Raw genomic sequence first — 22,075 nt, 5'->3', positions numbered from 1 at the left:
TGTTCTCACAAGATTTATTCTCCGAAGTGACCATTAATATGGAACAAATATCCTAGAAACCCAGAGGAAAATTGCAAAAGATCACAAATAGAGATCCTTGTGCCATGAGGGACTCTAGAGTGAAGGACGTGTGCCAAATGAGATTTTCCTTTCTCAGAGGAGGGAGTAGTATATTTTGGGGGTGACTTCCACAATGGGATGTCTGTCTTCATGTGGCAAATATGAAAGCTCAAATCTCAGCTGCCAGAGAGGCATAATGATTGGGGCAATCAGACCAAGCAACTTCCTTCAATTGCTTTTCTGACACTTTTCTTATGGTCTTAAATCTGGGGGAAAAAAAGGTGACACATATCTACTCTAAAATGGAATGTAACAGGGTCTTTCACAGTTTCTGAAATGTGGTCAGTTAAAGTCCACATTCTAAACCAGAGACAAAAGTAAAGCAGATCTTTTGCTCTCTCTGTATCCTAATGATAACAATTATCATAATGATAATGATGAGTATGATGGCTGTAATAGCTCACACTTACCAAGTGCTTGCCATGCATAAGGTGCTGTCTTATTTACTCTTCACCACAACTCTAAAAGAAGGTTTTATTATTGCCATGTATAGAAAAAGAAACTGAAGCTAAAAGATTTAAGCAACTTGGATGAGGTCTTACAGCTGGTCTGGATCCAGAGGCCTGTCTTGTAAGGCAGTTGGATGTGTTGTATGTCACAATGTCATCATAATGTTAACATGGCTCTTGATTTGCCCCCCACTCCCACATCACCCAATCCATAGTGTCGCCATCTGACTCAAGTCAGTTCGTGGCACTTCCATTTACTGAGCTTCTCAGGCTTAAAAGCTAGGAGTCATTTCTCTTCTCCCACCCACTTCCAACACATCAGCAAGGACTTTGTGCCCCATCTCCCAACAATAACCCAAACCCATGTACTTCTATCTCCATGACTCCAATCCTAGTCCAAGCTCTACCATCTCTCATGCCACTCCTCTTGCCTGTGCTCTTGTTTCCCAGATTCCATTTCCCACCCAGGAACCAGTCTAATCTCTCAAAAACAATGAAATCAGATCATGTCATGCTGCTTTCCACTATAGCTGAAGTAAAAGTCAAACTCATGATCATGATTCTCAAAGTTCTCCATAATCTGGCTTCTGCCCACTTCTTGTACCTAATTTTCTACTACTCCTTCTCTCTTTCACCTTCTTCTAGTCACATAACAGTACTTGCGCCTTGGAACTCTCTAAGCTAGTTACTACTTCAAGATGTTTATAGCTGCTGAACCCTTTACCTGGATTGCCTTCCTTTCTTTGCTGGGTTGACCTCATAACTGAGGGTCTCAGTTCAAAAGACAGGTCATCAGAGAAAGACCTTCCCTGACCACACTGTCTGAACTCCCTTCTTCCCACTAGCTATTAACATATGATTGTTTTATCATCTACATGACACTTTTCAACATTCATAGTGTCTGGCACATAGTAGGTGCTTAATAAATATGTTACTTAGTGAATAAATATTCATTGAACCTGAATCTATCCAAAGAATTCTAAAGACTGATTTTCCTTTTTAGAGAATCTGTGAGTGCTACATTAGTAGAACACTAAGCGAGAATTGGTGGTGGATGTGGGAGATAGCTGCCTCAAAACTCACCTCATGACAGAAACCTTCCTTTGTTCACCTGTCAAAATGGCCACTTCTCTTAATATGTTCCAGCCCTCAGCCCCTGTATACCTCTTTCATATTACATTAAAACCACTTGTTACTGGGGTGCCTGAGTGGCTCAGTCAGTTGAGCATCTGACTTCAGTTCAGGTCATGATCTCACGGTTCGTGAGTTCGAGCCCCACGTCCAGCTCTGGGCTGACAGCTCAGAGCCTGGAGCCCACTTCAGATTCTGTGTCTCCCTCTGTCTGCCCCTCCACTGCTTGCACTCTGTCTCTCACATTGTCTCAAAAATAAATAAACGTTAAAAAATTAAAATAAAAATAAAATAAAACCACTTGTAAGTGATTGTGTATCTCTTTTGAGTGTGTTGAGATCTCCACTCACATGCTCACCTTCTGAAATGCAGGAGCTGATCTGTCCTCATTCACATATCTTAGCACAACCCCCTGCACACATTGGGTTCCTTAGAAATTCTGTCCAGTAGCTGATGGACCAAAGGGGACATGGCCTTTCAAAGGAAGCCCGCAATTCCCCAGTTGGGAAGGCACACACACAACATACTCACCCGTAGAATCTGAGTCCTGAGGATACAAATGGACCCGACCAGATAAAACCGATCCTCCAGAGGAAGATATGTACCACACGATTCAGCAAAAGAGGGACTTGGGAAGAAGCTACTGAAGAGCACCAAAGGCTCTAAGGGAGACAGAGACACACATGTGACAATCAAATAGAAAGGCAGGCTGTCTACACAAGAAAATGAACACCTGACACATCAGTGCACTATTTGCCAGCCCACTGATAATTTTCAGAATTCTGAGTCACAGATTTTTCCTGCCTTCCTTCTGTTCCAGCTATCCTCCTTACCCTGGTCTCCACCAAAACATGAAGAAGTCATTACTGAGAAATAATTGTTGAAAGTTCAGGGTGATATTCAACCTTGTGTTCTTACTCTGTGGATGGATCTTATAGTCTTCAAAAGAAATTTAGCTCCCCTCTTTTATATAGGGCACAGGGGTATTAAATATGTGTGTAATTTGTGTGCATATGTAGTCAACTGAATGTTTTAAAAGTATACGACCCTTAATTTTAAACACATATGACAAACATCAGACAACCATTGTGTGAACTAATTTTGATTGTTTATTTACTCATTCATTCATTCGCTATATTTTTAGACCTCAGTATCAAAGAACCGAGTTAATTACACTCTTAGTCCATGGAATAGAATGAACACAGATAAAGTCTCTACTCTTGATTTTTCTGATCCTTCTGCACCCACAGACACCCATTGCCATCTACCACTTTTAATATCTAAACTTGCAAAATATGTAGTCTGGTTTTATGTGTATGTGCTTACCACTTACAAAGGTGGCATTGTGCTATAGATCTCATTCTGTTTCTTACTTTTTTCAATCAACATTATGGTTTTAAGATTTAACTGGAGTGCCTGGGTGGCTCAGTCGGTTAAACATCTGACTTTGGCTCAGGTTGTGATCTTGCAGTCCATGGATTAGAGCTATGCACTGTGCAGCCTGCTTGGAATTCTCTCTCTCCCTCTCTCTCTGCCCCTTGCCCACTCATACACTCTCTCTCTCTCTCTCTCTCTCTCTCTCTCTCTCTCTCAAAATAAATAAACGTAAAAAAAAGATTTAACCATGTTGTAGTATGTATATCCGAGGTCACTGCTTTCAAAGTTTTCCATATTGCACATTTTTCTCATTTTACTTGCCCATTTCCCTAATGATGCACACCTAGGCTGTCTCCAACTCCCTCCAACCATAAAAAACACTATGACATATATGTAGCACATGTCCCCTTAGGCTCAGATCTCTCTGTAAGTTTGCCTCTGGTATATCTCCACCCAGTGATGAGACTGCTGAGTCACAGGTTAATTAACATAATTTAAGTTCACTCTGTTTTTCAGGAATGCTTCATGAGTTTACATTCCTCTCAACAGTGTATTAGTGTTTTATTTCTCACCTCCTCACCAATATTTGTTTATTATTCACACTTCCTGATTGCTGTCATTCAGATGGGTGTACAGTGCTATCTCACTGGTTTTTAAATCTTTCATTCTTTGCTTAGTAGTGAGTTCAAGCATCTTTTCACATATTCGTTGGGCTATTTACCTATGGTTCAAGCCCTAGATGTTTTAATGGCCCCATATCAGTGTTTATGTTAATTTCTCAGCCAATAGATCCTGAAACCTTGAAAATTGTAAATTTGGACTCCATATCCACACAACACTGATTTGGGGTTTGATTTCTTGTAAATGACACATATTTTTTTCCATTCAAATTCTGAGGGAGATGGCAAACATTATTCCTCTAGGCCAGTGGACAGGATTTTACTGATCATGTTAAGTTTCTAGGTTTTATGTATTGGTCCTTGAATGAATGTTAGCACTCCAGACCCCAGCCAGCGAAGCCCATGGATGATGCATAACCCACCTAGGCCACCACCTAGGCTTCCTCTTATCATTATAGTCTTGTACTTTATACTCTAATTCCTGTCACCCAAGGACTTAACTTTCCTTTAAGCTTGGGTATGCATCAAACTTCTTTTGTTATGTTTTAAAAATTGTTTCCTTGTTTTTGTAGAAGGAAAGAGTCATTCTTACTAGTTCAATCCACCATATTACCAAGTGACACTATCTTGTGAATTTTAGTATTTTTTAAACTGAATATTTAATATAATTTTTAATAATAAAAGGGATGAAACAAGGATTAGTTGTTTATAATAGGCGCTAGATATTTCTGTAAAAGGTATTCCATTTTTCAAAGGAGTTTCCCCTATTTCCCTGTCTTTTCTATCTTCCCCAGAGCAATAAACAGTAATTACAACTCTCATAAGTAAGCTGCTCTGTTGTATTGGACAGTAATTATATTTATATGTTTCAAGTCTTCATCGTCTCCAAACCCCCTCCTCCTTTTACTGCACAGTCTCACTGCACTGTTTCACAAAAACATTGCACTCTGCTAAAATTCATAGAGTCTGAACAAAACCTAGAGGCCCAAGCATTTTTGGATACCAATTTAGTAGCAGTGTCTACTGGCACAAACCTATTTATTCCTAACTGCAATAGAAATGAAAACTACTTCAATGAACAAGCAACTCAGGAATAAGATCATTAAATATAACTAAACATATTTTAAATATAAATATTATCTATTTTCTGATTAGTGTCAGGTAAGTATATAAGCTATCTATCCCGAAATTCTGATCTCAGAGAAAAAGGTCAGAGACATTTACAAACAAGGTGTTTCATATTATCAGGTCCATTTTTAAAACAATAGGATCCTTTGGAACAATAACTTTAGTCTTTCTTTTTATCAGATTTCTGTTGGTCCTTCTTTTGGTAATCCATTTATATCATCGCTCATAATCTACTTTCCCTTTGTTTTTATCATGGAATTCTTTTTCAAAAGTCTGATCAGTGTCTACAACCAAACCGCTATGGTCACAGGGATATAAGAGAATCTGAGGGCGCCGGCAGTGGAAAGGCATTTATGTTAGCAACGAAGGGCTATGAAACACATTAACTTTATCTAAATTAGACTGAAAACTGAATTGCTTACCATTCGAAATATCTTTTAAAGTCAGAATTAATTTCACATATTCATAAGTAGGGTTACTACCACGTTTATCATTTCCTCTCTTTATATGACAGCAAAAGTCAGTATGTTTTCCCACTAAGAAAAAAAAAAGATACAAAACACATTTACAATTGTATGTTACCATATTTTGCAGGATTATTTCATAGGACCATTGTCTTACTTAGAACAGATTTTTTAAAAATATCATTTTCTTTCCATGAACATTAGCACTGGCATAGCTATCTATGTTGTAACTGTAGAGTGGAGTACCAGCTAGAACATTATATAACACTAATACAATTATACAAAAGCTCAAATAATCAGGGTTCATGACAAAGAACAAGACTTAATGGAGAAGAAATATTTTAATACTAGAAATATAATTTGCATAATTGTATTAAGTTAATATATAATCAGCAGCTATATTGGCTCTAAGGTCTTTATTTTTATTACTCCTTTGAGTAGTTGTTACTTGGGTCTTAAAATCTAAGAACTTACAATTTAGGAGACACAATCCATACCTGAGCTTGACGAAGGAAGTTTGAGAGCAATCTTTTGGTAGACTTCACTTTTTTCATGATCAGGCAGAAGACTTAATAATTTTTTACCCACAATCTCATCCTTAAGAAATACAGAGAGAATACGTTTTGTTACATGTGCTATTACTGTTCACTTCCTCTACTTCCTTACTCCAGTAAACTTATCATCTGCTCCCCCTCAGCCATCTCATGGTCATACCTATTATACCTCTACAAGTCCCAGTTCACATTACTCCACTCTATGTCCATCACCTCCTACCTTTCCAGTGCACGCACGCAAGTACCCTACCTCTCCAACAATTACTCCACACGCTGAGACCTCCAGTTCATTCCCATCGCATTTTTACTGTGCATTATCTCCTGTAAATTGTCATATCCCACTTTGCTCAGTTCATATTCCACCATGAATCACTATAAGCACTCCCATGTTCAACTTCTGACATATATGTCTGGGAAAATCCCAACTCTGGTTAATTTCAACTCTTCATATACCTTATACCTTCACCCAAGCAACCGCATGTCTATGGCAACCATGCCATGTATTATTTTAAATGGGCACACAGATCTGTATGGAAATCATTCTTCATTTCCTTAGACAATTCACTCTCCCACTCTTCAGTGCGACTCTTTCTTGCCTTTTCTTCCTTCTTAAAATCTCCAAGCCTCCCTCATCCTCATATTCAGCTAGGGATCTCATTTTTTATTGAAATATAAAACAAAGGGGAAAGAAAATGTCAATATCTTCCTGCCATCTAATCTACCAACCCATTTGTTTCTGTGGCTAGAGACCTATTTTTTCTCCTATTCCAAGGAATAAGCTTCCACTGAAGTCTAGTGCACTGCCTTTCATCCTCTCTCAACTATTCAAGGACATCATTCCAGAAATTTCCCCCTACCTCCCACATCATTAAACTTTCCCTCTCTACCAGGTCTTTCCCATAGCATGTAAATGCTATATCAGGGGTGCTATAATATCAGTTATCTTAAAAATAAAAACAACACAGAATTCCAAAAATCCAAAACTTTCCTTGACCCTACATTCTGTCCTCTGGCTCTTCTTTGGCATACTTTGGAACAAAAATCTTTGAAAGGAACTATACTTGCTGCCTCTCATTTCTTTAGCTTTCACTCTGCCTTGAAACCACACTAACCAGATTTTTACCCTAACCACTCCACTTTTGTCAAAGTCACCAGTGATCTCCACACATTGCCAAATCCAATCAATTCTCAACCCTCACTAACATCTCAGCATTTGATACAACAAATCCCTCCTTCTTCTTGACACACTTTATTTATACTCGGCTTCCAGAATACCATACAAATATGGCTATCCTTCTGCTTTGAAGGCTACTCCCTCATGGTTTTCTTAGCTGGATCTTTCTCCTCTGTCTGACTACTTGACACTGGGGTTCGTAAGGCCTAGTCATTAGACCTCTTTTACTATACTGTCTTTTGTGGGCAGTCTCTTTCTGTTGTAGCTCATCCAATATCAACTATCTTTGTACCTCCAGTCCAGACTTCTCCCTGAAGTCTTCTAGATAACTCATCTTAGATGTCTAATAGGATTTCAATATTAAGATGTTCAAAATAGTGCACCTGAATTTTTCCCTCACAAAGCATGCTACTCCCTCAGTCTTCCACATTTCAGTAAATGACACCATCATTTACCCTCATGCTTGTCCTTGACTTGCCTTTTTCCTCCTAAACCCCAAACCCAGTCAATCAGCAAACTCTGTTGGTAAAACAGTCAAAATGGATGCAAAATCGGTCCACTTTTCACCACATGGGCTAAACCATAATCTCTAGATTGGATTACTGCAACAGCCTTACCTCCTCTCCCTGTATTTATTTTTGAAGCGTCCCTGCTCCCACTCCATTCTTCACAGAACAGCTACAATGTTTCATTTAAAACATAAGTCAAGTTTTCCTCTACTTAACATTTTCCACCAGCTACCCAAGTGATTCGGAGCAAAAGCCAAAGTAATTTCAATGGCTTATATAGTTCTATGTTCTCGTCCCTTGCTGTTCATTGACTTTAGTCCCTCCCATTTTTTATGCTTGCTCACTGCATTCCAGGTACACTAAATTCCTTGTTCATATCCAAATACACCAAGCAAATAGTCACCTTGGGGCCCTAAAATGCTCTTCATTCAATGTGAAACATTGTTTTCTAGATATTTACAATGATGTTCTCCCTTACTTCATTCAAGTCTCCACTCAAAAGTATTTTAAACAGAACTGATTTCTTGACATTCTCTTCCTGCATTTTTTTTCATAACACATTCATTACCACCTGACATTATAGTCACATGTATATGTTTATCTGTTTATTATCTGTCTCCCTCAGTAAAATGTAAATAACATTAGAACAGAGACCTTTGCTGACTTATTCACTATTAAATCCTCAACACCTAGAACTCAGCTTGGCACAAGTGAGCATTCAGTAAATGTTAGTTGAATGAATAATGCTGTACCATGTAGCTGAAATATGGTGACACATGGATAAATTGAATATCAGACATTAAGTTAAGTAATGAGTTTTTAATGTGATAGGAACAAAGTAATAAACAAAGTATTCTTTGTAGCTGAATAATGGTTTTGGGTGATGAACCACAGATTCAAATAATTTTTAAATGAATAATATTAATAATGTACAGTCAAATTCAGAAATATATTTTATGGTCCATTTGTAGAAGCTAGCCTATGAGTTAGCCAATGTTCAAATTAGCAGATTGATCCTGACTCAATCAAAGAAAAAGCATGGCTTGATTGAGGGCAGAAATATTACCTTAATTTAGCAAACAAAACATTATGAAATTAACAAGCAATAAATTTTGACAATGAAAGTCATTCAATAAGAAATTTACCTCCCAAAAGAAATATAGATATTTTTCATTAAACTTCACTTTTTCAATAAAAATCATTTTATTAGTTTAGTTATGAAACAAACTGTAAGTACCAAACCAAGTTACCTCTGGTCAGTGGAAACCACTCATTCATTCATTTATCTAACACATGATTAACAACTGCTCCATGCCAGACACTGTGCTAGGTATATTCACACAAATAAGCTATCATAACACCCTGTGAGAGGAAAAATTATCTCCCATTTTGTTGATGAAGAAATTAAGGCTTGTCCAATTATTGAGAGATCAGAAGTTCGGTGGTAAATTTCATCCCCAAGTCCATCCAAATAACTGTATATCCATTGTTCCCTCCACTCTACCATAGCTGCTTCAAGTCCAATTTATACCAAGGGCAGCTGATTTGCTACTGGGACAGTTTCTGCATTTTAGACACTCCACATGAAGCAATTTATCCATTTCTTTTTTTTTTATTGAGTACTTATAAGGGTTAAACATGATGATCCTGAGATGAATTCCAATTTTAATGAATACATAATTCAGTAGAGCAGATGAGACAGGCACAAAATTATGATGCAAAGTATAAAATAAGACTGTAACAAGAGGTACAAAGTGTCACGGCTCACCAGTTCTTTCATCAGTAGAAGAATAAAGGACAGCACTGTCGCATCAAAGAATTCAAAGTGAGCAGACTTTTGATAGTGTACATCCCCTTAGATGGAAATACTGGCAAAGATTTTCTTATTAATTAACTACATTCTTTAAGGACAGTGATAGTCACAATGAATGCCTTAGAACTGACCACCAACTAAAAAAGGTGAATGTAACAATCATTTCAGTGTAACTACTCCATAGTTAAAGGGCAGAGATCTGAAAACATTATCAACACCACGTTATTTTTATAAATCTTTAGCATTTGCTCTTCTTATTACACAAGGCAGAAAGATCAAGGCACTTAAAGCTTAAATAAGCAAAGATAAATACCAGTGAAAAATTAAAAAGGTTTTTCAAAAGCCAAGTTTGCAAATACTTATTAGTTGTCCCACAAATATTAGTGTGGTGAGTCTCAGTGATGTCAAAAAAAAAAAAAAACAAAAAACAAAAAAAACAAAAACAAAAAAAAAGTAAAGGAATTTTCTCCACTCCATGACATTTATTGAGGATCCAGGCAAGAAGTATCTTTTTGTTGGCAGAGACATTCACATTAAAAATGCATTAGAAAACTGTTCAACTATATAGGGCACAGGGAAGTATAAGAGCCTCTGCATGAAATTCAGACTGCATTTTGAATCAAACAACACTCATCACGAGTAATTCTCTACTATGCTGTAAGCTTCACAGGGAGAAGAAAGGAAAATTCATCACAATTATCATGAACTAACCATATACCTATATTCAAAACCTGCTAAAGTTTCTTAATAATTCAATGCTGAGAAACTCTTTCCAGAGGAAATGTGTTTACAATTTCTTTAAGAATTGTAAAAGAGAACAACTACATGTAAATTCCCAGTTTTAATTTTTTTTGGGGGGTAGTGATGAAGTAGGGTGAGTAGGAGAGCAGGCTGCTAGGAAGTACAAGTTACTACTACAAGTGACTGCAAGTTTTTCCAAAGGAAAAACTATCAAGGAAATAAATGAGTGGGAAAATACAATGGCAGATTTCCGATATAAATTTAATACCATGATGATGATAGTAGACCTCATTTCGGTCACAATGGTATGTGTTACAACATCATATCTTGGACTCCTCATATCTTTTTGTCACACCCCCATCCAATCCATCAGCAAAACTTATTTTACCTACAAAACACTGATGGCTTCCACATTCACCTTACTGCAATTCATCACTATCTAATAGCCTGGATTAATGCAATAGCTTTCCAAGTGGACTCCCTACTTTCATGTCTGCCTCCATAGCTTATTCTTTTTTTTTAGTTGCAGTATACTTAACATACAGTGTAATTTTAGTTTCAGGTGTACAATATAGTGATCCGACACTTCCATACATCACCCAGTCCTCATCTCAACAAGTACACTCCTTAATCCCCATCACCTACTTCCTCCCTCCTCTCTAGTGTGTTCTCTAGAGTTAAGAGTCTGTTTCTTGGGGCACCTGGGTGGCTGAGTCGGTTAAGCTAGTGACTTTGGCTCAGGTCATGATCTCACAGTTTGTGCATTCGAGACCCGCATTGGGTTCTGTGCTGACAGCTCAGAGCGTGGAGCCTGCTTCAGATTCTGTCTGTCTGTCTGTCTGTCTGTCTCTCTCTCTCTGCCCCTCCCCTGCTCACTCTCTGTCTCTCTCTCAAAACTAAATAAATATTTTTTAAAAAGTCTGTTTCTTGCTTTGCTTCTCTTTTATTTTCCCTTTGCTCATATGTGAGATTTAAGAAACAAAATAAATGACCCATAGCCTATTTTTTTAACACAGGAGCCAGAGTGACCCCCTCCCAAAAAAAAAAAGCTCATAATTTCCTTCATCTGCTCCAACCCCCACAATGGCTTTCTCCCATCTCGGAGGAAAAGACAAAGTCATTACAATGGCCTGAAACAGGGTAGACCTCTGCTACTACTCTGACCTCATCACCTCCTAGTACTTTTCCTTTTGATCACAGCACTCCAGTCACAACAGCCTCTCTATTGTGCCTTTTCCATACCAAGCACATTCTTGTCTTAGTGCCTTGTCACTTGCTTTTGATTCTGCCTGGAACATATTTGCTCCAGTTATCTGCATGACTCACATACTCATTCCATTCAGGTCTCTGTTCAAATGTCCCCTGATAAGGCAGGTCTTCACTAACCCCACATTTGCAAAAACCCACCTCAAGGAATATTTTTTCCACATTCACAGATGAGAAACTAAAGCTCATGTAGTTATTAAGTGATAGACCTAAATTTTAATCTTCAGATTGTCTGATTTCAGAGAACAAGATCTTTCCATCCACCATGCTAGCAGTTTACAGTTGCCCAAGAGACAGAGGTGTCTTGATATTTAATGAAATTGTAGCTTCCTGGAGCCAGGAAGATCCTTTAGAAATGGTTTTGTCTCTACATTAATATAAGATGGGTGACTTATAAAAATGAAATTTTTAATCAAAGCCTGGGAAAAATTTCATGTTGTTACAAATTAATAAGAGTTAGGATTTAATGAAGAAAAGTGTGAAATTATGCCTCAGGTATAAGTCCTTTTTAACGAGATTATAAAACTCCATTCTCATTTCATGTTTATGTACAGACCTAATATTAATAGCTCTATTTTTAAGTATACCCATCTCTGGTAATCAAATCAATGGCTTAAGATTACTCACTCAACCCCATGTCCCAGATACCTCTACCTTAGGGTAAGTCTGTGTGTGTGCATGTTACCTAAAATGCTTAAAGTTGAAATATTCTCTTGAGAGTGAAAAGTTTGAACCAAACTACATAAAGAAACAAGGATAGCTTTTAGAGGGAAGATGGCGGCGTAGGAGGACGCTGGGCTCACCGCGCGTCCTGCTGATCACTTAGATTCCACCTACACCTGCCTAAATAACCCAGAAAACCGCCAGAGGATTAGCAGAACGGAGTCTCCGGAGCCAAGTGCAGACGAGAGGGCCACGGAAGAGGGTAGGAAGGGCGGCGAGGCGGTACGCGCTCCACGGACTGGCGGGAGGGAGCCAGGGCGGAGGGGCAGCCTGCAGGCCAAGCAGAGGCTCTGAGTCTGGCTTGCAAAAGCAGAGGGGCCAGACGGAGTGTGTTCCGACAGCAAGCGCGACTTAGCATCTGGGAGGTCATAAGTTAACAGCTCTGCTCAGAAAGCGGGAAGGCTGGAGGACAAAGGGAGGGAGAGTTGCTGAGCCCCCGGATGACAGAGCTCAGCTTGGTGGGGAACAAAGGCGCTCGCCAGCGCCATCTCCCTCACCCATCCCCCAGCCAAAATCCCAAAGGGAACCAGTTCCTGCCAGGGAACTTGCTCCCTCCTCGCAAACACCCAACTCTGTGCTTTTGCAGAGCCAAACCTCCAGCAGCGGATCTGACTCCCTCCCGCTGCCACAAGGCCCCTCCTGAAGTGGATCACCTAAGGAGAAGCGAGCTAAGCCTGCCCCTCCTGCCCCCGAGCACCTTGCCTACCCACCCCAGCTAATACGCCAGATCCCCAGCATCACAAGCCTGGCAGGGTGCAAGTAGCCCAGACGAGCCACACCACCCCACAGTGAATCCCGCCCCTAGGAGAGGGGAAGAGAAGGCACACACCAGTCTGACTGTGGCCCCAGCGGTGGGCTGGGGGCAGACATCAGGTCTGACTGTGGCCCCGCCCACCAACTCCAGTTATACACCACAGCACAGGGGAAGTGCCCTGCAGGTCCTCACCACGCCAGGGACTATCCAAAATGACCAAACGGAAGAATTCCCCTCAGAAGAATCTCCAGGAAATAACAACAGCTAATGAACTGATCAAAAAGGATTTAAATAATATAACAGAAAGTGAATTTAGAGTAATAGTCATAAAATTAATCACTAGGCTTGAAAACAGTATAGAGGACAGCAGAGAATCTCTTGCTACAGAGATCAAGGGACTAAGGAACAGTCACGAGGAGCTGAAAAACGCTTTAAACGAAATGCAAAACAAAATGGAAACCACTACGGCTCGGATTGAAGAGGCAGAAGAGAGAATAGGTGAACTAGAAGATAAAGTTATGGAAAAAGAGGAAGCTGAGAAAAAGAGAGATAAAAAAATCCAGGAGTATGACAGGAAAATTAGAGAAATAAGTGATACACTAAAAAGAAATAATATACGCATAATTGGTATCCCAGAGGAGGAAAAGAGAGGGAAAGGTGCTGAAGGGGTACTTGAAGAAATAATAGCTGAGAACTTCCCTGAACTGGGGAAGGAAAAAGGCATTGAAATCCAAGAGGCACAGAGAACTCCCTTCAGACGTAACTTGAATCAATCTTCTGCATGACATATCATAGTGAAACTGGCAAAATACAAGGATAAAGAGAAAATTCTGAAAGCAGCAAGGGATAAATGTGCCCTCACATATAAAGGGAGACCTCTAAGACTCGTGACTGATCTCTCTTTTGAAACTTGGCAGGCCAGAAAGAATCTTCAGTGTGCTAAACAGAAAACAATATGCAGCCGAGAATCCTTTATCCAGCAAGTCTGTCATTTAGAATAGAAGGAGAGATAAAGGTCTTCCCAAACAAACAAAAACTGAAGGAATTTGTCACCACTAAACCAGCCCTACAAGAGATCCTAAGGGGGATACTGTGAGACAAAGTACCAGAGACATCACTACAAGCATAAAACATACAGACATCACAATGACTCTAAACCCATATCTTTCTATAATAACACTGAATGTAAATGGATTAAATGCGCCAACCAAAAGACATAGGGTATCAGAATGGATAAAAAAAACAAGACCCATCTATTTGCTGTCTACAAGAGACTCATTTTAGACCTGAGGACACCTTTAGATTAAGAGTGAGGGGATGGAGAACTATTTATCATGCTACTGGAAGCCAAAAGAAAGCTGGAGTAGCCATACTTATATCAGACAAACTAGACTTTAAATTAAAGGCTGTAACAAGAGATGAAGAAGGGCATTGTATAATAATTACAGAGTCTATCCATCAGGAAGAGCTAACAATTATAAATATCTATGCACCAAATACCAGAGCCCCCAAATATATAAAACAATTACTCATAAACATAAGCAACCTTATGGATAAGAATGTGGTAATTGCAGGGGACTTTAACACTCCACTTACAGAAATGGATAGATCATCTAGACACACGGTCAATAAAGAAACAAGGGCCCTGAATGATGCAGTGGATCAGATGGACTTGACAGATATATTTAGAACTCTGCATCCCAAAGCAACAGAATATACTTTCTTCGTGAGTGCACATGGAACATTCTCCAAGATAGATCATATACTGGGTCACAAAACAGCCCTTAATAAGTTCACAAGAATTGAAATTATACCATGCATACTTTCAGACCGCAATGCTATGAAGCTTGAAATCAACCACAGGAAAAAGTCTGGAAAACCTCCAAAAGCATGGAGGTTAAAGAACACCCTACTAACAAATGAGTGGGTCAACCAGGCAATTAGAGAAGAAATTAAAAAATATATGGAAACAAACGAAAATGAAAATACAACAATCCAAACGCTTTGGGACGCAGCGAAGGCAGTCCTGAGAGGAAAATACATCGCAATCCAGGCCTATCTCAAGAAACAAGAAAAATCCCAAATACAAAATCGAACAGCACACCTAAAGGAAATAGAAGCAGAACAGCAAAGGCAGCCTAAACCCAGTAGAAGAAGAGAAATAATAAAGATCAGAGCAGAAATAAACAATATAGAATCTAAAAAAACTGTAGAGCAGATCAACGAAACCAAGAGTTGGTTTTTTGAAAAAATAAACAAAATTGACAAACCTCTAGCCAGGCTTCTCAAAAAGAAAAGGGAGATGACCCAAATAGATAAAATCATGAATGAAAATGGGATTATTACAACCAATCCCTCAGAGATACAAACAATTATCAGGGAATACTATGAAAAATTATATGCCAACAAATTGGACAACCTGGAAGAAATGGACAAATTCCTGAACACCCACACTCTTCCAAAACTCAATCAGGAGGAAATAGAAAGCTTGAACAGACCCATAACCAGCGAAGAAATTGAATCAGTTATCAAAAATCTCCCAACAAATAAGAGTCCAGGACCAGATGGCTTCCCAGGGGAGTTCTACCAGACATTTAAAGCAGAGATAATACCTATCCTTCTCAAGCTATTCCAATAAATAGAAAGGGAAGGAAAACTTCCAGACTCATTCTATGAAGCCAGTATTATTACTTTGATTCCTAAACCAGACAGAGACCCAGTAAAAAAAGAGAACTACAGGCCAATATCCCTGATGCATATGGATGCAAAAATTCTCAATAAGATACTAGCAAATCAAATTCAACAGCATATAAAAAGAATTATTCACCATGATCAAGTGGGATTCATTCCTGGGATGCAGGGCTGGTTCAACATTCGCAAATCAACGTGATACATCACATTAATAAAAAAAAAAGAGAAGAACCATATGATCCTGTCAATCAATGCAGAAAAGGCCTTTGACAAAATCCACCACCTTTCTTAATAAAAACCCTTGAGAAAGTCGGGATAGAAGGAACATACTTAAAGATCATAAAAGCCATTTATGAAAAGCCCACAGCTAACATCATCCTTAATGGGAAAAACTGAAAGCTTTTTCCCTGAGATCAGGAACACGACAGGGATGCCCACTCTCACCGCTGTTGTTTAATATAGTGTTGGAAGTGCTAGCATCAGCAATCAGACAACAAAAGGAAATCAAAGGCATCAAAATTGGCAAAGATGAAGTCAAGCTTTCGCTTTTTGCAGATGACATGATATTATACATGGAAAATCCGATAGACTCCACCAAAAGTCTGCTAGAACTGATACAGGAATTCAGCAAAGTTGCAGGATACAAAATCAATGTACAGAAATCAGTTGCATTCTTATACACTAACAATGAAGCAACAGAAAGACAAATAAAGAAACTGATCCCATTCACCATTGCACCAAGAAGCATAAAATACCTAGGAATAAATCTAACCAAAGATGTAAAAGATCTGTATGCTGAAAACTATAGAAAGCTTATGAGGGTAATTGAAGAAGATATAAAGAAATGGAAAGACATTCCCTGCTCATGGATTGGAAGAATAAATATTGTCAAAATGTCAATACTACCCAAAGCTATCTACACATTCAATGCAATCCCAATCAAAATTGCACCAGCATTCTTCTCGAAACTAGAACAAGCAATTCTAACATTCATATGGAACCACAAAAGGCCCTGAATAGCCAAAGTAATTTTGAAGAAGAAGACCAAAGCAGGAAGCATCATAATCCCAGACTTTAGACTCTATTACAAAGCTGTCATCATCAAGACAGCATGGTATTGGCACAAAAACAGACACATAGACCAGTGGAATAGAATAGAAACCCCAGAATTAGACCCACAAACGTATGGCCAACTCATCTTTGACAAAGCAGGAAAGAACATCCAATGGAAAAAAGACAGCCTCTTTAACAAATGGTTCTGGGAGAACTGGACAGCAACATGCAGAAGGTTGAAACTAGACCACTTTCTCACACCATTCACAAAAATAAACTCAAAATGGATAAAGGACCTGAATGTGAGACAGGAAACCGTCCAAACCCTAGAGGAGAAAGCAGGAAAAGACCTCTCTGACCTCAGCCGTAGCAATCTCTTACTCGACACATCCCCAAAGGCAAGGGAATTAAAGCAAAAGTGAATTACTGGGACCTTATGAAGATAAAAAGCTTCTGCACAGCAAAGGAAACAACCAACAAAACTAAAAGGCAACCAACGGAATGGGAAAAGATGTTTGCAAATGACATATCAGACAAAGGGCTAGTATCCAAAATCTATAAAGAGCTCACCAAACTCCACACCCGAAAAACAAATAACCCAGTGAAACAATGGGCAGAAAACATGAATAGACACTTCTCTAAAGAAGACATCTGGATGGCCAACAGGCACATGAAAAGATGTTCAACCTCACTCCTTATCAGGGAAATAGAAATCAAAACCACACTCAGATATCACCTCACGCCAGTCAGAGTGGCCAAAATGAACAAATCAGGAGACTATAGATGCTGGCGAGGATGTGGAGAAACGGGAACCCTCTTGCACTGTTGGTGGGAATGCAAATTGGTGCAGCCGCTCTGGAAAGCAGTATGGAGGGTCCTCAGAAAATTAAAAATAGACCTACCCTATGACCCAGCAATAGCACTGCTAGGAATTTACCCAAGGGATACAGGAGTACTGATGCATAAGGGCACTTGTACCCCAATGTTGATAGCAGCACTCTCAACAATAGCCAAATTATGGAAAGAGCCTAAATGTCCATCAACTGATGAATGGATAAAGAAATTGTGGTTTATATACACAATGGAGTACTACGTGGCAATGAGAAAGAATGAAATATGGCCTTTTATAGCAACGTGGATGGAACTGGAGAGTGTGATGCTAAGTGAAATAAGCCATAAAGAGAAAGACAGATACCATATGGTTTCACTCTTATGTGGATCCTGAGAAACTTAACAGAAACCCATGGGGGAGGGGAAGGAAAAAAAAAGAGGTTAGAGTGGGAGAGAGCCAAAGCATAAGAGACTGTTAAAAACTGAGAACAAACTGAGGGTAGATGGGGGGTGGGAGGGAGGGGAGGATGGGTGATGGGTATTGAGGAGGGCACCTTTTGGGATGAGCACTGGGTGTTGTATGGAAACCAATTTGACAATAAATTTAATATATTGAAAAAAAAAAGGAAAAAAACATAAAAAAAAGAAACAAGGATAGCATGACAAAGACATTCACTGTGCAAAATCCTCACAATAGGAAAAGTTCTTCTTTCCTTTCACAATGACCAATTTGGTTTAAGTACTATCTAATATAAGACTTTGGGAAGATTTCTAGTCTTCACTATAACAAAACTTAATCTGTCATGGATCATACTCATACAATCTTACTTTTAATATAGATTTAATAAGACCATTCTTCTTCCATGATATAAGTGCTCTAAAGTCTAATTAAATGAAAATATCTAATATTTGTATTTTATTCAGCTGTTTTGGCATCCTACACATACAAGCTGAATTTGGAAATGTGAACTGTTCTCTAAAAGAAATAAAACAGAATGAGAAAAAAAGATATTGATCATAGTATCTTCAAATAAAGATAAAAGAGTAGAAAAGTTCTCTAAGCTTCCAACCGGGCCTTGCAACATGTTGGCTGGAATAGCATAACTAGTGGAATAAGCTTCAAATCCACTTTTAACTTAATTAAAGAATCATGTAACATGACTTCTATTAATTTATATGTTCCAAACTTGAGTGCTATAGATCTCAGGGCCAGGGTGTGTCAAGTTCTTTACTCAACTGTGTAGAATGAGTTATATACAATGAAAGCAACAATCCAAATAAGATTCACACAACTGGCCAAATGACAGAGATTTCAAGATTGGAGGTGGATGTATTCTACCTATCCTCACTCCACACACATGCATTAGTGGAACAGGAAGGTATGTAGTAGTTTCATATTTGAGTGGTATATTTTTTAGATGCTCAACCTGAAGATCCAGAAAAATTCTAGGTAATCACATATTCTAAGTCAATGATCTTATGAAGATAGAGAAAGCTTTCATGAAGAGGGGCATAATAATACCAAAGAGCTCAGGAATGAGTGACCTTTTGGGACAGCACAGATCCTGACTACAACTCCTATGTAAATGTCTCCAGCAATACTTACAGTACTGCTAAACTATGCCATCATATCTATATTTTTTTCTAAATTAGATCATAATTTGTTCTTTAATATAAAGAAACAAAAAGCAAATCAGATCTGGAAATGGATACCATGAGCCAGCATTAACAAATCATGACATTCTTTGTTTAATTAGTATGTAGTGGACGCTAAGGAAATGTACAAAATCAAACACCTCCATCCCGGTGAGGGCTGCTTCACAAAGTAGTCACCTTGGGGGTTACCGACTGATTTTGAGGAGACTTCCATTTTAAAAAGAACATTCTTCTTTGTAGATTGCCTTCGGGGCCCTTTACAAAACACACATACACACACACTATTTCATTACCTCATATCACAATTTGTTTTTATAGATTTAAAACTTAAACCAATAAACATGACAATAAAACAAGTGCACATTTTGACAACATTGAGAGAACATCTTCTCTGATGAGTTATATGCTCCTGAAAACAAATAATGAACCCCTAAACAATAAACCAGAATGATCCTTCCCCAAAACTGGAAAAACTTACTGGTAAATGGCCAAGAAGACAAGTGATGCTTCCACCGACATAAATTATCACTCCATCTAGGCTCAGTATTATCATAAAGCCATCTAATGACTAATGAAGAGAGAATAATAATGTAATTAAATAGTGGAACAATAATAAAATGATAGCTTTATTTCTAAATGCATAAATAATTATAATAGCACACTGAAAATGTATTGTGGGCCTTAAATATCAATAAAGCAGGCACAGACTTAATTAAAATTCCATTATTCTGCCTCCTACACAGAATCTACTTAACCTTAAGCATGAGATGTTTATCAAATGATGTGTCACTTAGACAAACAAATTTTAATGTATACTCAATTAACACAAAGCTCTCCAACACAAGCTAGGAAGATTCATTTCCATGTGTAGGTTGTTTCACATTTATTCAAAATTAATTTCAAAAATGCTAAGAATATTTTGCAGGGCATTTTTATTTGTGGTTAGTCACCTACTTATACATATGGAGATTACCATCACTTTCCTGCTATATAATGGATTTGATATCCAGACAAGTGCCTCCTGGTCGAGAACCCCTAAAATTATGAATAAAGTATATAAAAATGTATATTTCAAAACAAAACCAAGCTTATTGTAAAGTAAAGGAAACAATCTGGTATCAGAAATTACTATAACATGAGAATTAACAGGTAAGGGGATATTGGAGCCTGAATTTGCCTTGTAAATACCTACATAACACTGATGGCATAGAGATTGGGAGAGAGAAAGCAAAACCAGGCATACACAAGGTGGGAAGTGAAATCAGAGACTTCTGCATAAAACCAGGCTTCCCAAAGGGTAACACTCTCAGCAGACAAAATAGATCTTATCCAGCAAAGGGAGAGAGTGAATGCACATGTCTGCCTCAGGCTCAGCTCTGGCTAGAGAAGGAAAAGAAAACTAGTCTCATCTGAGAATCACTAAACAGAAGCTCTCACTCACACAGATTTGGAGCTGGAATTCACAAACTACCTGTGTAACTTTCCAGACCCCAAGCCCATTATTTAGTTTAAAGTGGTCTTGGGGCACCTGGGTGGCCAACTCTGGAGCATCTGACTCTTAATCTCAGTTCAGGTTGCGATTTTGCAGACTGTGAGATTGGGCCCACCCCTGCATCAGGCTCTGCGCTGACAGCGTTGAGCCTGCTTGGGATTCTCTCTCTCCCTCTCTCTGCCCCTCCCCCGCTCATGTTTGCTCATGCTCTCTCTTTCTCTCAAAAATAAATAAAACAAACTTTAAAAAATTGTTTAAATAAATAAAGTGCTTCTCACTCTGGACATCTAGTAAAAAGAAACTGAAATCATTTCTAGAGAAATCATTTTAAAAACAGGGCTTGAGGCACCTGGGTGGCTCGGTCAGTTAGGTGGCTTACTCTTAATTTCAGCTCAGGTCATGATATCATGGTTCGTGAATTCATGAGTTCATGAGCTTGAGCCCCACATCAGGCTCCACACTGACTGTGTAGAACCTGCTTGTGATTTTCTCTCTCTCCCTCTCTCTCTCCCCCTCCCCCACTCACTTGAGTGGGTTCTCTCTCTCTCTCAAAAATAAATAAATAAAATTTAAGCAATTTACAACCAGGGCTCAAAGAATCCATGTGGATAAAGTTCCAAATGACATGAGCTCACAATAAGATATTGAAAACACAAGAAGAGATAAAACATGAACAATGGGCAGAATAAATAACAAAATGCAGAATCAAAATAAAAAACAGCAGATACCAAAATTACTGAAGATAGAATATAAAAGAAGTTTGCTTAAATTGCTTAAATAAATAATAAAGGGTAAATATGATGAAAGAACAAGAGACTCAAAACTGACCAGGCAGACATAAAAAGTAAACAAATGTCTAGAAATTATATTATTATCAAAAATAAAAACACAATGTACAGTTAAATAGTATGCTAGAACATAGCTGGAAAGAAAACAGAGCTAAAGAAATGACTCAGACTGCAACACAGAAAGACATGGGGATGGAAAATATGGGAAACTGAATGACACAGAGAAGGGAGTGAGGAAGTGTGCTAGATATTTTACAGTATGTCCACTTTATTCTCACAACTCAGTGAAGGCAATTTTTCAATACCCATTATATAGAGGAAGAAATCAAGGATCAGAGATAATAACTTTCTCAAGGACACACAGCAAATAAATGACAAAGGCATAATTCATAGCCTTATCTGTCTGACTCAAAAGACCATGGTCTGGGACACCTGGATGGCTAGGTCAGTTTAGCGGCAGACTCTTGATTTAGGTTCAGATTGTGATTTTGTGGTTCATGGGACCCTGCATCAGGATCTGCACTGACAGCCAGAGCCTGCTTGGGATTCTCTCTCTCCCTCTCTCTGCCCCTCCCCAGTTCATATTCACTCTTTTTCTCTTTCAAAATAAATAAATAAATAAACATTAAAAAAAAGAAAAGAAAAAGTCCATGGTAATTCAGGTTTTAGTTGTGGCCTTTGAATTTAGTAAAACTAACCAGTTTCCGTGGAGATAGAAACCATAAACACCTCATGTCCTTG

General features: G+C 38.5%; 1 protein-coding gene across 9 annotated transcripts in view; it reads right to left on the bottom strand.

The window, feature by feature from the left end:
* Positions 1-22,075, bottom strand: part of PASD1 (PAS domain containing repressor 1) — a 188,555-nt gene that overhangs the window by 45,540 nt on the left and 120,940 nt on the right. For all 9 annotated transcript variants that reach the window (XM_047844743.1, XM_047844742.1, XM_047844746.1 and 6 more), the window contains 4 exons: positions 19,533-19,622; positions 5,787-5,886; positions 5,248-5,361; positions 2,232-2,362 (listed from right to left, as the gene is read on the bottom strand). In XM_047844743.1, coding sequence (XP_047700699.1) covers positions 2,232-2,362; positions 5,248-5,361; positions 5,787-5,886; positions 19,533-19,622 — 435 coding nt within the window. The remainder of the gene's footprint in view (positions 1-2,231; positions 2,363-5,247; positions 5,362-5,786; positions 5,887-19,532; positions 19,623-22,075) is intronic.

The sequence above is a fragment of the Prionailurus viverrinus genome, chromosome X, assembly GCF_022837055.1.
Source record: "Prionailurus viverrinus isolate Anna chromosome X, UM_Priviv_1.0, whole genome shotgun sequence".
NCBI lineage: Eukaryota > Metazoa > Chordata > Mammalia > Carnivora > Felidae > Prionailurus > Prionailurus viverrinus.
This window is presented reverse-complemented; position numbering and strand designations above follow the sequence as displayed.